Below are 16,576 nucleotides of genomic sequence, written 5' to 3'. Positions count from 1 at the left end.
TTGAGGAACACAAGTTTTAGACTGCACTTACACTACAACTTGTGTCCAGATGTGCAGGAGAGTAAACATTTGAAAGCTGCACTGAATTCCTGAGAGATTTAATGCATGATATTGAATTATATTTTGTCACCGGGGGCCTGAATTTTCTGTTTTTCTTGATGCAGAAAAGGCACAGGTTGTTGCTAAAAATTCAACAGAATGCAGAAAATGAAATGAAGATGAGAAACATAGTGGGGGTCCCACAAATTATTAATAAAATCCTTAGTACTGATAATTTTGATCAGGGTTTGGAATACAATGCCTATTTCTATTGCGCTCCACAAACACACTTCCTGAAGGGCTCAGGTTAGTTTTTTGTTTGTTTGTTTTAGCCAGTTGTGCACTTTGTTTTGTGCACAACTGGCAAAATTGAATTCTTCTGTATATTCAGATTAATATAAATTAGATTTTAGAGAGAAAACCATTTGCATGCTGCGTTTTCAGTGTCAAAAAATGTTTGTATTGAAAATCATACTTTTTGGACCCAGGTCATAAATTTTTTTTAACTTTACAGACTTCAAATCCTTTCCTTACTCCCTAGTTTTTTCCCCCTATGCTACTGCAGTAAATAAAGTGTTTAATAGGCAACATTTCCCCCAACTTAAAGCGTCCTTCCCTGTGAGAGAGTATGTTAATGCTGACTGTAAGAATGCCCTAACAGGTATGTCTGTCATATGACATGTACACGTGTCATATGACTTTCTACACAGACGTTAATTTTAATAACCCTGACAGCACGGAACGGCGGGTGGAAACGAATCTGGAAGTAAATATTGGCTGATTTAACCATCTTGTAGTCGTAAAATGTAGATTACACTATGACCATTATTACTAAGCATGGTGTCTGAAGTGTTGGAATAACTGTGATGCCCAAAACATACATTTCGACTGAACCCCGTGATTTAAACCTGCACCAACAACCGACCGAGCAACCCAACTACCTGCGGTGTCAAGTGTGATATAATAATAACGAATAGACGCTTTTTGCTCTTTATAATAAAAGCTTTATTGTGAAAGCAACACAGAAGAGATTTTATTTTGAAATAGAACACCGGTAGTGTGGGCTCGTGTTCCAGATAGCTTGTCACGTGTTGTTCAACGTAGGAGCAGGTCAGCTGTTGGGCTGAATTTACTGCTGAAGTTAGCTGAGTGTTTGCGTCTCGTTTACCCGTGGGGATGTGTTTAAAGCTTTCTGTTTCCTCCGACGTCCTTCCAGCTATCTAACAGCAGCACAGCCCATGTTGGCTAGCTGTCAGCGGGGAGCGTTTATTCAGCTAGCTAGTGAGGAGTGGACCCAGCTTGGAGCATCCTGCTAGCCTAGCAGCTAAGTTAGCAGCAGAGACTGGGACGAAGGAAGGAAGGAAGGTAGGTGAGCGGTGTTTACTTTCGTCTCCAGTAATGACACCGTTGTCGGTAGCACGAAACCCTGACAAACCTCTCATTTTATTACTGTTTAATATATAAGTAAACGTTATCCATATGTAGTAGCTGTGACAGTCTGACGGTCTGCTACCAGCTGCGTTGCTAACATGGGAATTTCAGCTAATTGAGATCAATAACTACCAGAATAGCGAGCAGAGATACAGTTTCAAACTCTGCCAGAACTCAGAGCAAAGAAGGCTGTCATATACACAGTCTTTGGCATTAGAATGTACAGTAGTTCCTGGAAGACATTTAACAAAGACCGCATTTTTATTCAAATAAGTAGTGGAATGACTAAGATCCTTTACTAAACTACAAGTACCAATACAGGAGTGTTAAAATACTCCATTACAAGTGAAAGTCCTGCATGAAAAATCCTACTCAAGAACAAGTACCTAGAAACAAAATGTAGTTAAAGTATTAAAGTAAACTACTGGCAGATATGATTTTATATGACATTATTAGGTCATTAATAGTGAAGTATTAATGTGACAGCAGCATGTCATACTTGCTGCAGGTGGAGCTACTTTACATTCATTTATAACCCATTTTATATGACGAAATAGAAGAAGAAAACACTCATCTGTTTTCTTTGAGTTTTTTTGGTGAGATATTGTATCTTTGGAACATATGTTGAAAGTAAACTATGTAAGATATTTAGAGGGAAAATTCACTATTTAATGGAGTTGTTAACAGTTCATAGACATCTGAAATGTTTGACCACACATTGCTTTTCCTAAGAAGACAAAAGGGCTGGAAACCACTGTTTGTATCTTTAACAAGGTGCTGTATTTTAAAAGTAATCCTTTGTGTTAAACCTAATTTTGATTAAGCTGCCCTATAAATGTAGTGGAGTAAAAGTACAAACTTTCTCTCTGAAATGTAGTGGATTGGACGTGTAACATAACATAAAATGGAAATTCCTAAGTAAAGTGCAAGTACCTTAAAATTGTACTTAGGTAGAGTACTTGAGGTGCATTCCACAACTGGAAATGTGTACACCATATACATGCCGAATCGAAAAGTTGTTCTTCAGTTTTTAGTCTGTGGGTCTTTTTTTTACTGTGTTGAAATAAATACTAAATTGCATAATATGAGCTCAGCATTCTGTTTCCAGAAGAAAGAACAGAGCAAGTGCGTTGAATCATTATTCTTATATTATTTACAGTCTCTTTGGGAACACATAAATTGTTATCATATGGTTAAAGCAAATTTGAATTTAAAGAAGATAAGATAGAATTGACTTCTGCTGCTTCACCTGGCTGTTTTTTTTTTGTCTCTTCAGTTGCAGACCAGAGCCACCAACCATGGCAGGTGGAATTACAGACACCGGGGAACCCTACTCTGCATTTGTGAGTATCCTGCAGAATACTGCGACTTTTAATCATTGAAGGTTAGACACATGTTTAACCCCCTTGTACCTGGGTGAGCTGTAAAAGCAAAATGCACCTGACTGGAATTGTACTGTTCTTCTTTTTTTGACTTGCAGATGCTTTAACGTTTAATTCATTGATTGTATTGAACTATTTGCTTATCTTAAGCAAACTCAGTCACTTGAAATGACTGCTCAAAGTTCAAGACTTTGCAAAGTAAGGACAGAGAAGGCGTATTTTAGTGAAATTTTCTTTACAGAATGAGTAAGGTTTGTTGAAAGGATTATACATATAGATGTGTGGTGACAACTAAAGAGGAAGCTTAAATGCTTACACATCTGCTTCTTGTTTTATACACACACAAGGCCCCTTTATGGTCTTAACAACTCATTTAGTAACTCTCTGACTTTGCTGACTTCAGCATGACTTTGCCACAAAGACTCAGTTCTGCTGGTCAAATGTTTTTTTTCCAGGAAGCTGGAGCTTTGAATCTTTAAAGCACTTTGCTACCCGATAGGCTAAGTGCTGCCCAATTAGCCCAGTTGTCTCCCCTGACAATGGTTGATTCCACCCAGTAGTGGATCTTTATCCGTCTCGGTGCTGAGGAGCACCTAATACTGTAGTGCTTCACAATTTCAACATGAGTACATTAAATTAACCATTAATATGGAATGATTGATCCCTGAAGAGAAATCGTGTAGCAAAATTTAAAGGTTGTGGGGGACAGTATGAAATAATGTTACAGTTCAGTATCAACTATTCACCTCCATCATTTCCTCTCCAGGTGGGGCTGGTGTATATGTTCAACCTGATTGTGGGAACAGGAGCTCTGACGATGCCCAAAGCCTTCGCTACAGCTGGCTGGGTGGTCAGCTTAGCGCTCATCTCCTTTTTAGGATTTATGAGGTGAGTTTTGTTCTTCCTTCTCTCTCTGTCTGACATCCAGCAAGCAGAATGAAGTAAACAGGGATTTGTTGGTTTGGTTGGGATTTTTGACCAAAAGTGGTTCTTTTACAGCTTATTCTTTTTCAGTATTGAAACAGCACAATATATTTTTTAACAAGATGCTTGCTCCCCCCCAAATTCAGTTATTCAGATTTTAATTACATATCATATACAAGTCCAATCATGGTGGTGCTCTCTAGTAAGCAAGTTTGTCGCTTTGAGTAGTTTCAGTATAGTTAAAAAATAATAAATTGATGCAGAAAGCATGAAAATACACTACTGTTGAAAAGTTAGGGGTCACCCAGGCAATTTCATGTTTTCCATGAAAACTCACACTTTTATTCATGTGCTAACATAATTGCACAAGGGTTTTCTAATCAGCAGTTAGCCTTTCAACTTGACTCACTAACACAATGTAGCATTAGAACACACTAGTGATGGTTGCTGGAAATGTTCCTCTGTACCACTATGTAGATATTCCATTAAAAATCAGCCACTTCCAGCTAGAATAATCATTTACCACATTAATAATGTCTAAACTGGATTTCTGACTAATTTATTGTTATCTTCATTGAAAAAAATGCTTTTCTTTCAAAAATATGGACATTTCTAAGCGACCCCAAACTTTTAAACGGTAGTGTATATCCAAAAAATACACAGGAAATTAAAGAAATCAGTCATCAGGCTTTCACAATTCTAACACAGAAGTAATGCAAAGTTAGGTCCAGTGAATAGGCAATTTTCCGTCTGTTTTTTTTCTCAAATTTACAATCAAACTTGCTAAAATCTCAGTCTGAAGGTGGCAGATTTCATGCCGCCTTATTCTTACAGGGAAGCTTGTGGATCCACCTGTCGTTGAATCAGACTGTTTCCGTATTAATGTTGCACTGGCCAAACACTGACAACACCTGCTAACGGATCATACTTTCTTTTCATTTAAACCATCTTGTTAGTCTCTTAATTATCCTCTCCTTTGGTCTCCCCTCTCCTCACACCAGCTACATGACCACCACTTTTGTGATCGAGGCAATGGCAGCGGCCAACGCTCAACTGCGCTGGAAGAGGAGAGAGCAGGAGGAGGTGAGATAATAAACTCTCAGAAGGAGCTCTATGTGTAAATGTCTTTATTAGGAGGTTGGCTGGATGGAGCGGAAGAATGTGCCAGGCAAAATCAAATATTTAAGAAGTAAATGTTCCTCCCTGTCTGGCGAAGATTGTGTAGTGCGACATTTCCTCTCTGCAGGACAAAAATGTGAAGCTAATGTTAGTTTAAATTAAAGTCAGGGATGTTTTCAGTTGTTAATGTGCTTACAGGTCTTGTTCTGACAAGCTGCATGCTGATGCATGTTAATACCAGAATAAACTTCCTCTTTTAACAGTGAAAAACCTGTGAAATACTGTCATGATCAACAAAAAGCCAGACTGTGTATGCTTTTTTTTTAGCTTGCTGCAGATTGATACTCTCTTACAATAGATTTGTAATATGACATATTTTGTGTAGATCTGAAAAAATTATCAGCTCATTATACTGAGTTTCGCACAATTTTCAACCATTGCCATCAGTTGGGTGTTTCGTATTTCATCAGGCAGCATCGTGGGTACTTTATACATATAGATATAGAGCTGCATTAACTCCACAGCAACTTAAAGAAGTATCTCATTCTGAATATATTTAGGCTTACACACCGCTAAATAGGAGACTACAGCTGCCCAAATGCATGATGTCTGTTAGATGTTCGATGATTCGCTGAGTAGGAGCCAATAATTGAGATTTCTTCAAATTGCTGGTAACTACGGTGCAGAACTTTTGTCTCCCCATTCTGGCAGTGAGAGTAACTACACAAACCGTTTTGACTTGTGCTAAGAATGGATACCTCGCTATTCTTTGTTAGGCTCTAATACGTCCTCTCAGTGCTGAATTTCTTTTTTACCTGGAGTATCAGAATCTTCTACTGGACCCTTCCTAGTGTTTCTGCCACAGTCTCCACCATATTCACAGTTACTTTAGCCTATTCATCTCAGCTGCTCCACTCTTTGGCTCTGGTAAACCAGTCACTGCTGGAAAATGTAAAATGCATTGTACTGGTGCACCAGCACAGTTATGTTGCAACAGAAGCAAGAGTTAAACACCAGTGTACAGTGAAGTACAGAGAGATTTACTTGAAGCTGATGAACTTCATGGCCTTTATGTGAACTCATTTGACTTGAGTGTGCGTGATGTCCATTTCTATGTAAAATCCCACATTCCAGCTTTAATGTTTTCATAACTGTAATAATAAAAACTTTTTTTGTATAGAACTTTTCTGAGCAGTACTTTAAAGATACTCCACCAAACGATGGAACACAAAATCATAGTAAATAAAATAGAAGATAAAACATTAAATTAAACATCTACAGCTACAAATCTCCTCGGACAATGAAACACCACTCTTTGCAGACTTTGAAGTTGTGTTTTGTACCTTCAGTGTCACAATGGTGACTCTTAAACTTAAATTTCACTTTGGGGAAGAGGACGAAGTCTCAGGGAGACAGGTCTTACTAGTAGGCTGGATAGGGAGCGACAGTTGTGTTGTTGTGCATGATCAATGTGCTGTGAATAGTCGCACAGCACATTTATATTCAAGCGCCCACATGCCATCACGCCACAGCTCAGGTCGCTTGGGCTGAATGTTCTCCCCTCAGACACTTCAGGATGTTACAGCTGAACTCTGCCTTGGCAGTCCGACCCTGGGGAATGAATTCCCATGCACAAACATGTGAATGTCCAAGAAAACAACGAGCATGTCTCTGGTGAGCTCCTGACCTGACATGCCTTCTTCAGTCTTAGAGACTGTGGGCTTCTTCACTGTGAAAATGGTTATTTCTCCTCCTGGTGGCAGCCGCAGACCCACTTCTTGTCACCACTGAAGATCCTTGACATGAAAGATGGGTCATCCTGGCTGCTGATTGACACAGAATGTGGTGTTTCATCTAACACAGATGCTGATTTTGATCACCTGTTTTCATTTGTAGTCCTGACTCGTGCTCCTGAGCAGGATGAGTCATGGAGCTTTGTGATTGCACCACGTAGGAAAATATTCAATCAGTAAAGGAAACAACACTTTAAAGCCAAATGTAGATTCTTCAGACCGAATATCTTTGGTCTGTTGGACAAAATACGCTCAGGAGGAGTTTCTCTGCAACTGTATAGTTAATGGCTGGAACTGAAATGACAATCAAAATGAGATTCCAGAAACTTGAAAGACACTGGACACTGATCTGTCACACCTGTAGTCAAAAACCTTTCTAATAGAGGTGAATCAAAACCAAATTGTAGAAGCTAACTGTTCAAAAAGCTTCATTTTAACTAAAGTGAAGGTCACTGGTCTGACATAAATTTACCATGTTGCATGATAAACATTAAAAACTTTAAACTTTTTTTAAAGCTCTCATTACACAGCATACATTTCTGCAGCACCAACCCAGAGTGACCTTTCACATTACCGGAGCCTTCCTTATTTGAGCTCAAATTAATCACCACTTGGATGCCTCTTCTTTATAGGGAAATTGTGACTGTTTTCATTTCTCTCCTCGTAAAAACCACTTGACTGTAGAATAATTAAGGTTTAATACCTGAAAATAATTTTTTCTTTTAATAGGAAGCTGTATTTTTTTATTTAGGAGGCGGTTGTTTTATTGCCCAGTCCTAGCACAAGTGAAATGTGCCTCTTGCTACCCGTCTATAAGAAACCCAATTTGGATGAAGCCATCAGGGTAGAACTGTATTTGATTACCAAGGGAAACAACGGAGTCTCAAATCATTTTTACTTTGACTAAGAAAAAGGCTTTGTGCACTCGAAATGGTTCGGCCTCTCCTTTTTGTTTCTCCCTTGGTACAGAAGTCATCTTGCTTAATGTCTGTGGGTTTCCAGTTGAGGAGTTACGAGCCTGAGGACAATAGCCTGGCTCTGACTGAGCCTCAAACACTCAGCGTTGATTCATGGCTCCTGTACTCCTCAGCATTTTTCGCCCACGTAATGGATAAAACTGGAAATGTTTGCTGCTGAATGCCTTTTATTTCTCTCTGCTTGAGTGAAGCCTATTAACAGCAATATAGGCTTGTGATACATCATCAGAGAAGGTGCCGTATAAGTTGATAAGGTAAAAAACAGAGAGAGAACATGAGTTAGAGAACAGTCTGTCAGCATTACCTGCTATTGAAGTAGTTTTAAGCTCGTGTATATGTACAGTAAGCCATGTTTGTGGGAAAAGATGGAGTAAATCATTGTTTAGTTTATTACTTTATGGTAGGGATATGCATGACGACTTAAGTCTGCATGACGTACTGTCTGAAATGCCAAATAATTACTTCTGTTGCACCTGCATTCTAAGCAATGTTCAAATAAAACAATCTTTGGCACTGGCTTGACACATGTGACTGCCCTCTGCTGGAAGTTTAGAAAGAATGTGACTTTTTCAGGATGTCAACACTGCTCATAAGCGTTCAGCTTGGAGTAAAATCTAAGAAACCCATGGCATCATTAACAGGAAAGCTCTGCACACTTATTTATGTATCACGTTTAATTCGATTTCTGTAGGAATAACAGCACATGCTAAATTGCATGCTTACCTGTTGACAGATATCACATTTTTGTGTGTTCAGCTGACTTCCTGGGCAGTAAATAAAAGTTTGTCTGAGTCATTGGTTCCCCACCTGATGGTCAGGATCCCTACAACAGGTTACAGTGCTGATAGTGATGTAAGACAAATACTGTGAGGATCAAATTTAAAAAAGGAAAAGGCAGTTTGAGTAGATAAAATTTCTCCTTTTCTTTATTTCAGCTATATATTTGATATTTTTTCTCATGAAGTACATTTTCACCCTAAAAATGCAATTTGAATGAGTTTCCAGCTAAACCTCTCTCAGTTCAAAGACCCTGATGAGGGGGATACGTGTAGATTAAGGGGTCACAAGCCCAAAACTTAGAAGTCAGTTTTCTCACTAGAGACTAATTAAAAAATAATGAATTGGAATTGCGTCAGTTGAACATGGTCTCCCTGCAAGGATCTAATTATATCTTCTTTTCCAGAGGCTTTCAGATGAATTTCACTTGCATATAATTTTCAGTTGCATGAAATTGTAGGTAACTGTGAGACCTTTAAATTATAATTTTGTAGAGTGTAAGTATTACCAAATTTAAAGTGAAAAAGCCAGCAGAAATGGACACCAGCTGGCTTTTCATTTATTTGCCTGCAGTATTAAATGTTAACAAATTCTCAGGACACATTTATGAGATGCGTTTTGTTTGAATTAATTTCTTCCAAAAATACCAATAAAACAATGTATGCATCAGATCTTGTATTTATGCCAAAATATCACCAACAAAAATGTATTTGAAGAATAAAAGTAAATAAAACAGCTCCCATACTGAGCATTTCACTGTTGCTGTTGGTCAAAGTTTAGGTTGTTATAATTAATTACATACAAAATCAAGCAGTTGAATCTGTTCCCAACCTCGGAGATAAATCTGCTGGCCATGAGATGAAAGTTCAGCTACACTAATTTGTCTAATTAGTTTTACTTTTCTCCACTAAATCATTTCTTTCTGACAGTTAAGGGCAATTTCTTTTAAGCTAACATTCTCATAATTTTGAAGTCAATATGAAGATGTGAAATGTCGACATCGCTCAGTCCTGGTTGCATCACCTCCTTTTCTAACCTGCATGAAGCAGAGATGAAACAACAACATTCAGTTTCTGCAGCCTGACGCTTGGCTTTCCACTCTGAGAAAGTTACTTTGACTTTGGTTGTCCATCACCTCCTTTAAGTATGGAAAATCTTCTGATTCGCATCTATAGCCGCATGTGTTAGGCTGTTATTTTGTCCAGTTGTTTCTGTTTGTTGCTGCCCGGTTGTTGTTTGTCACAGAGCCATTACCCACTGTCACTCCTCATCTCCTTTTCCTCCCTCCGTCCCAGCCGGCGTGTCGTTTATGAATTCAACTGATCAAACTCACATACCACTGGTAGTTAATTGACATTAATTTGCAGAGAATCTGCGAAATAATCAAAAGCGATGTGCAGGCACGTGATAGGTGGGAAATGTGAGCTCCTCCAAAGTGTAACCCAGCTGTTGCTTGTAATTTCCAGATGCTGCCTTCCCCTGCGTCACATACAGAGCAAATAAACACTGTGCTAATAGCTTGTAAACTGACTCTTGTTTATGTTGGGAAATTAGGAAAATGGGAAACTAAAACTGAGATTCACACACTCGTTTCATCTTTCACAGGTTATTGACAGTGACTCCAGTTCTGAGTATTCAGATGACGACATAATGGGCAGAGGTCGATCGGAGCCAGAGACAAAGCCCATCTTGTCTGTCCGTGAGTATTGCTCATTGTATCATAACTGTTTATTGTATAGTTAGACGGAAACTGAAAAACAAACAGTGGTCTCTCATTAAAGTCACAGGCTTTGCTGACCTGTGTAACCAGCCCATTTATATAGACTTACTGCCAACATCATGTTACTTATGCCACAGCATTAAAACCACTTGCAGGTTAAGTGAATAATATTGATTGTCTCGTTATAATGACAGCTGTATAATGACATGTTAGTGAAAAGTGAAGTCAGTTCTTGAAGTTGATGACATCTAACAAATGAAACTGAAAAAAAATTAAATTCGAACAACAAGAACTTTCTCTGTTAATTGTGAATGTTTGCACTGAAGAAACCGTCATTTGAAAGTTTGCATCTTTGCAAAGTAATACTTTTTGACAGGACACCAACTTTCAGGGCTTGTTTGTCAGTCAAGTCCTCCAGTGATTTCACATTTTGCAACTACAATACCTTCATTGAGTTTTTGTGCATTTGTTAGGCAGCTTTCCATTGCAGGATCTTAAAGCAGGCAGGAAATGGTGCTAGCTACATTAACCTTCTGTTTCCGTTACGGTGTTAGATCTGACAACTCTGGCTGCAATGTTAACTCTTGAGTGCACCAAAACAGCATAACTTCAGTTGTGAGCAGCTTTAGTTAAGACTCATGGCAAACACTAGAAGTGGGAAAAATTATATCAATGAACTAATAATTGGTAGCAGATTGACTGATTAACTGCTGATGGCCTGAGATTCCCACAACAGCAGTCTCTATGGTTTACTCAGAATAGTACAGAAACAAACAAGAAAAGCTAACATCCAGTTAGTAGCAGTTCTATGGACAGAAACGCCATGTTGATGAGGGAGATCAGAGACCAGACTGGTTAGTTGGAGCTGACAGAAAGGCTATACTAACCCCAATAACCACTGTTACAACTGCATTGAGTAGACAAGCAACTCAGTCTCAAAGCAACCTTGAGGTGGATGGACTATAACAGCAGAAGGCCACTTTAGGTTTTCTACTCCTGTCTGCCAAGAGAGGAAATGTGAAGCTGCAGTGGGTGCAGGCTCACCTGCACTGGACAATTGAGGTTGGAAGAATGTAACCTGGTCTGATGAATCTCTATTTCAGCTGAGGTTGCAGATGTTAGGTCAGAGCATGAATACAGGCCACGTGCCAACAGTCCAGAGTCCTGCTGGTGCTACAGTGTGGGTAATGTTTTCTTGGACACTTTAGGCCCATTAATACAAACAATTATGGTCTAAACGCCACAGCCTGAGTGGTGTTGCTGCCCTTCTAGTCTCTTTATGACATTTGCCATCTTTAAAATATGCCTTCCAGCCCGACAATGCACCATGTCACAAAACAAAAGTCAAACTACTTTCCTGAACATGACAGTGAGTTCAGTGGACTTCCACCCCAGCCAGCAGACATGGATCAGTTAAACACCTATGGGATGTGGTACAGCTGACAAATCTCAGCATCACAGAGCAAAGTTTTCATCAAGAACTGAGAGCAAAGAGAGCCCCGGCAGAAAAGAGATTCAACCTTTGAACCTCTACAATGATGAACACTAAATTCATGAAGTGTTTAATGAAGCAGTTTTGACCCTTGTTTTATAGTGTTTTTTTAAGTATCACGTTCCTCTTCGTTATTCATCTACCACCACTGTCCATGTGATTTACTGCAGATGGCCTTTTTATGTTTTCACAGAAAGATCAAGTGCCGTTGATCATTTCGACATCTTGGAGCGAGTTGAGATGGGTCAAATGGCCTCCATGTTCTTCAACAAAGGTAATATTCTTTTGCCTCAAGCGTCTGCTCTCGCTGCTCATTATTCAATTAACTGCAGACACCGCCATCATTAGCCATGTGTAGCATTTATGGAGGAGTAGTGAAGGTTGTGTGGGATCATTCAGATTTTTTTGCACCTTTTATGTCCTGTCCTCACATTTACAAAGCAAGGCTTCTGGCAGTTTAATTGGATGTAATTATATATGGATAAATTGCCTTTGGTTGTAATTACCTGTTTGAGACCCCCATCAAGGTTGTTAATCTCTGTACTGATCATGTGTGGGGGTGGGAGTATAACCTGTACTTGTGGCAAATACCTGAATGATTTGGGAGCTAATGAGCCCTCTGCTAACTTGTGATGCTAAATTGAAAGCCGAATCACCTTGAACCAGAGACGAAGAAGGCCTTGCGGCTTTACATCCCTCATTCATAACAGTACATTGTCCTGGTCGTGTCCGTATGCAGCACATCCTTCTCCTCGTCTCCTCCTTCCCCCTGGGCTGCTTGCATTAAGCCACTCGACTCTTCTTAACCAGATGTGAGTGACTCAACAGTCTGCAGTGTCCCTGTTGTAGCAGGAATAAAGGAACAACGAAAGGTCAAAGCTTTGACAACATCATCTGTGCTGACATGTTCTGTCCTTCAGCATTTCAACAGTAGGTGGAGCACTTGGCACACACGGTGTACCACACATCCACTCAGCTCATGTTCACACCCACACGTGTGAACGCACTCATGCATGCCGTCATGCAGCTCACGCTGTTAAAGCTGCAGTGTGCTTCCATCCATCGAGTCTCTTGTCACTCACTCGGCCGTCCTGCCTGTTAAAGGTGCTGAAAAAAGTCTTTGCTGATGACCTTTCCCACCATGATACGCAGGCTGCGTGCAGGTGAGACACGTGGAGGTATCGATTGGTAATAAGGAAATTAGTTTTCTCTCCGCTTCTGTCTCCCCATGTGGTGGGAGAGCTGCCCAGTGACTCTAATCAGAAATGAATTAGAGAGGCACGAGTCCCAGCACATGCTGAACGAGGAAAAAAGAAACGCCGCTCTCTTGTCTATCCTGACAGCACTGATCTGTTCAGCTTCTACCTGCCGTCTGGTATTTTCTTTCCTGTGTATGAGCTTCTTTTTTGAGCAAATGATGAAAAGTAACACACTAAGATAGGTGTCATTTTCAATTTTGGATGCAACGTTGTAGTTTTATACTGGTACCAAAACAAGATCTCAAATGTTAGAGATTGTCTAAACAACTTTTTTATTTCACTACAGATGAATGAGATATTTTTTCTAGATATTATAATGCAACTTACCCAGTTGATTACTCACATTAAGACTTGTTTTCTCATGGGTTTTCTAAAATTATTTGTTTAAATATTCAAATTAGGTATCATATCAATAAATATGCACCTGTTTGCAGGAAATTCCATTTGACAAAGTGTTGTCTTTCTGTCAGTCCTTGAAGAAGACATGTTACGAAAACAGTGCATGAAAAAATATGTTTCTATCTGTAGTGTTTTGCCTTAAATCCGCAACTATGTCGTCAAAGAATAAGAAAACTAGCGCTTTGGACACACTCTTTGCAATAAACACAAAAGATAATGTTGGCCGTTTTGTTATGTGTCATTGTTTCCCACCAGTTAAATCTACTTGTAGTGGTAGGTGGCACATTGTAACTGATACGGAGTTCAGAGAGAAAGAGTAAATACGAACTTGTTTTCTGTAGCTACAAATTACAGATGGCCCCTAAACACCTCCCTTGTATCTGTAGATGTTACTAGGCAGTTGTATATAGAGAAGCCTCTAGTCCCCAATCAGTTACTGCACCTCAGGCAGGTGTGTGACAAAATAGACTTTGAAAACATTGAAAAGGCTCTTCTAATATCAGATTGGCCTAAGTTGAAATGGAATGATTTTATCTACCTGAGCCACCAGAGATAGACACAGACAGACCTGCAAAATGTCATACGCTTTGTTGCGACCGATGAAAATGATTCTACAGATTTTTTTGTTGCATTTGTGCATAGTGGAACCCTGTAAACATACAAATCCTACGAGGCCAATATTAAGTGTTTGTCGGTTTTTGATAGTCAGTGCTGTAGATTAAACCTGAAATTGCATGGATAGAAAATTAATTGATGGCAATTTTAATTAAAATGTATTGAGTAAACCATTTTACATGCAGAAAAATATGTTGCATTTTTCTATGTGAGTATTTCCTGTTGAATTAAATGTCTTTGGATGTTAGACTGTTGCACTGGCAAAACTAAACACTTGACAGATTCAGATTTTCCTTTTCGCAGATGATTTTGTTGTTGGACTTAATGGATGCCTTTATTAGTGTGAGTACATTGACAGACCTATTCAGCTGGCCATTTAACTTCAGATGACCTTTACCTGCTGAGGCTAATTGTAATTCATGTAAAAACGCCCTGAGGACTGGTACAACTGTCAAGAAACCTATTGGTTACTGATGTTCAAATAAAGCATCTATACAATAAGACATAGCTCTGCACAGCTTTGTGCTATTGATTTTTTTTCATTCAGACCTACAATTTATATTTGTGGACCTAAAACTAGAGACAAGATTTTTTTTTTATGACATTATGAGGTTGTTTGCAATTGTTTATTTGAACAGTAGATGATTAATTGGCCACGATTTTGATAACTCTTAGCCGCTCAGGTTAGTTTTTTACAGAAAATACTAAATCTCATTTGGCTCTTCAAGTATGGATATTTGATTTTTAGCTTATATGATTCAGAAATTCTGTTTGTCAGACAGTGCACACAACATTTATATGCATAACCGGTGGAGAAAACTCAAGGGTGTTTTATTTCCCACTATTTCCTTATATTTACAAAGTTGACAGTAAATAGTTTCATGAAGAAAATAATCAGCAGATTGAATAGTTAGTCAAAGCTGTGTATTTTATATTTATATTCTGGCTCTTCCTATTGGTCAGTATCCATCCAGGTTTTATAGTTTTGCACTAAGAATAGAAATGGAACTGGAAATTAAAAAAACTGTTGGTATTTATATATGTATGAAGTGTTTAGAAATGCACCAGACTTGCCTGAAAATGTAAATCTCAGTCCTCTTCTGAGGGAATCACTGTGCAGTTTGACAGAACTTAATCCAAACCTACTCCAGAAAACAGCCCTAAATTGCAAGGGAGGCTGAATGTTAGGAGACAGATGTTGTCATCTGAAAACTAGTTGTTCCCTTTTCTTGGAAAGCAAAGCAAAACAAAATCAACAGAGAGCAAACTGCTATCTGCACTGAGAGGCCTATTCAGTGTCTTTTTCTCTTCACATTTCCTCGCTGATGCGAACAACAGGGAGGTAAATCAGTCTATTATCCTGTACTAAGGTTACAGGACATTAGCCGTTTTAACTTCACCTCCCCATTCTTCTAAGATAATAAACTGTAGGTGTGATTGCACACTGTCTTTCTGTCCTGCACCTTTGCAGGCAATTAAAAAGCATCTCTCCTGCTGTTGAAGAGGCACTCTTAGAGGGCATTTGACTTCCTCCTGGGCTGAAATTGACGTGGCAGCAGCAGCAGCAGCAGCGGTAAGGCAGGCTTGGAATAAGGCCATGGATATCGTATCAGCCTGACCTGCAGCCACTGACAGGAATGTTGATGGGGGCTGGTTTATCTGCACCACTGTGGAAAGGTGTTACTATAACCTTCATATTGATGATTTGAAAGTTGATTAGAAGACGACTTTGGCTAAAGTCACAAACAGAGAAACTTAACAGAGTGCTGTCCTTGCATCAGCATCTTGTCTCAGCTTTTCTTACCTTTGTGATATAATGTGGTGGTTAACATGGCGGCTGTGCAAACAGCAGGATTGTTTCTTCAGCGGGAGCCGTCCTTCCCCTGACATACGGAGGACCATGGCCGTGAATACTAATTTACTCTGCTGTAACACGGGCCTCTGTCTTTAATGAGAGCCAAACATGGGCACATCCATTTTTAATACTTGAGTGACTTTTACTTAAATGTCATACTTGTGCATTGCAAGCGCTGGCAAAATGAAAATCAAGAGTGCCTGAGCTACTGGGAAGATAAATGGACGTGTTTGCTCCAGCTTGCATCCCAATCATTTTCAATAAGCCACTGCTACAACAGTTTCCTGTGCCAGTTTTATAAGAGATGCACTTTAATTACACAGAAATGCTATAATGGCTAACTATGATTAGCTCCGCAGATCAATATTCCAGGTTGGGTGCTAGCAAGGAAGTTTGCTCCATGAGAGCTTAATTTGTTTGGCAAAATGAAACCAAGTGTGGCCTGTTCTGTTGTAATTACGAATCTGCTCTTAGTTCACATCAGCTTTGTTGAGAGCAGTGCCTTTAAGTTTTGATCATCTGTGATGTTGTTTTTAAAATGTTGTCTCTATCGTTTTCCTACAGCCTGCTTTTGTCTGTCAGGGATCTACTTGTTTAATTGTAATTGTGCTGTCCAAAACACTTTTAGCACTTCCTCCTCTCAAGGTAATGCTGTAAACAAGACCTTAAATGACAAGAACTTGCAGTGTAGCAATGCCAGGATATATTTGTGAGTATTAGCACTGACGTAGTTTGTCCACAAGAGGGTAGTTGCAGGTCTTTAGTACATACCAGCACTGAAAGTAATTACATTT

The 16,576-nt window shown here is 39.2% G+C and overlaps 1 protein-coding gene across 2 annotated transcripts in view; it reads left to right on the top strand.

Moving 5' to 3' along the window:
- Positions 1-1,138: 1,138 nt before the first annotated feature.
- The window catches only part of tmem104 (transmembrane protein 104), a 70,065-nt gene continuing 54,627 nt past the window's right edge, over positions 1,139-16,576 (top strand). Inside the window, exons 1-6 of one of the 2 annotated variants that reach the window (XM_023293078.3) lie at positions 1,139-1,404; positions 2,747-2,813; positions 3,619-3,740; positions 4,778-4,859; positions 10,048-10,141; positions 11,848-11,928. In XM_023293078.3, coding sequence (XP_023148846.1) covers positions 2,769-2,813; positions 3,619-3,740; positions 4,778-4,859; positions 10,048-10,141; positions 11,848-11,928 — 424 coding nt within the window. In that variant the 5' untranslated portion in view covers positions 1,139-1,404; positions 2,747-2,768. Of the gene's footprint in view, positions 1,409-2,746; positions 2,814-3,618; positions 3,741-4,777; positions 4,860-10,047; positions 10,142-11,847; positions 11,929-16,576 lie in introns of both variants that reach the window. The other variant, XM_023293079.3, reaches the window with a different exon arrangement.

Source organism: Amphiprion ocellaris, chromosome 19, assembly GCF_022539595.1.
Source record: "Amphiprion ocellaris isolate individual 3 ecotype Okinawa chromosome 19, ASM2253959v1, whole genome shotgun sequence".
Classification (NCBI taxonomy): Eukaryota; Metazoa; Chordata; class Actinopteri; family Pomacentridae; genus Amphiprion; species Amphiprion ocellaris.
This window is presented reverse-complemented; position numbering and strand designations above follow the sequence as displayed.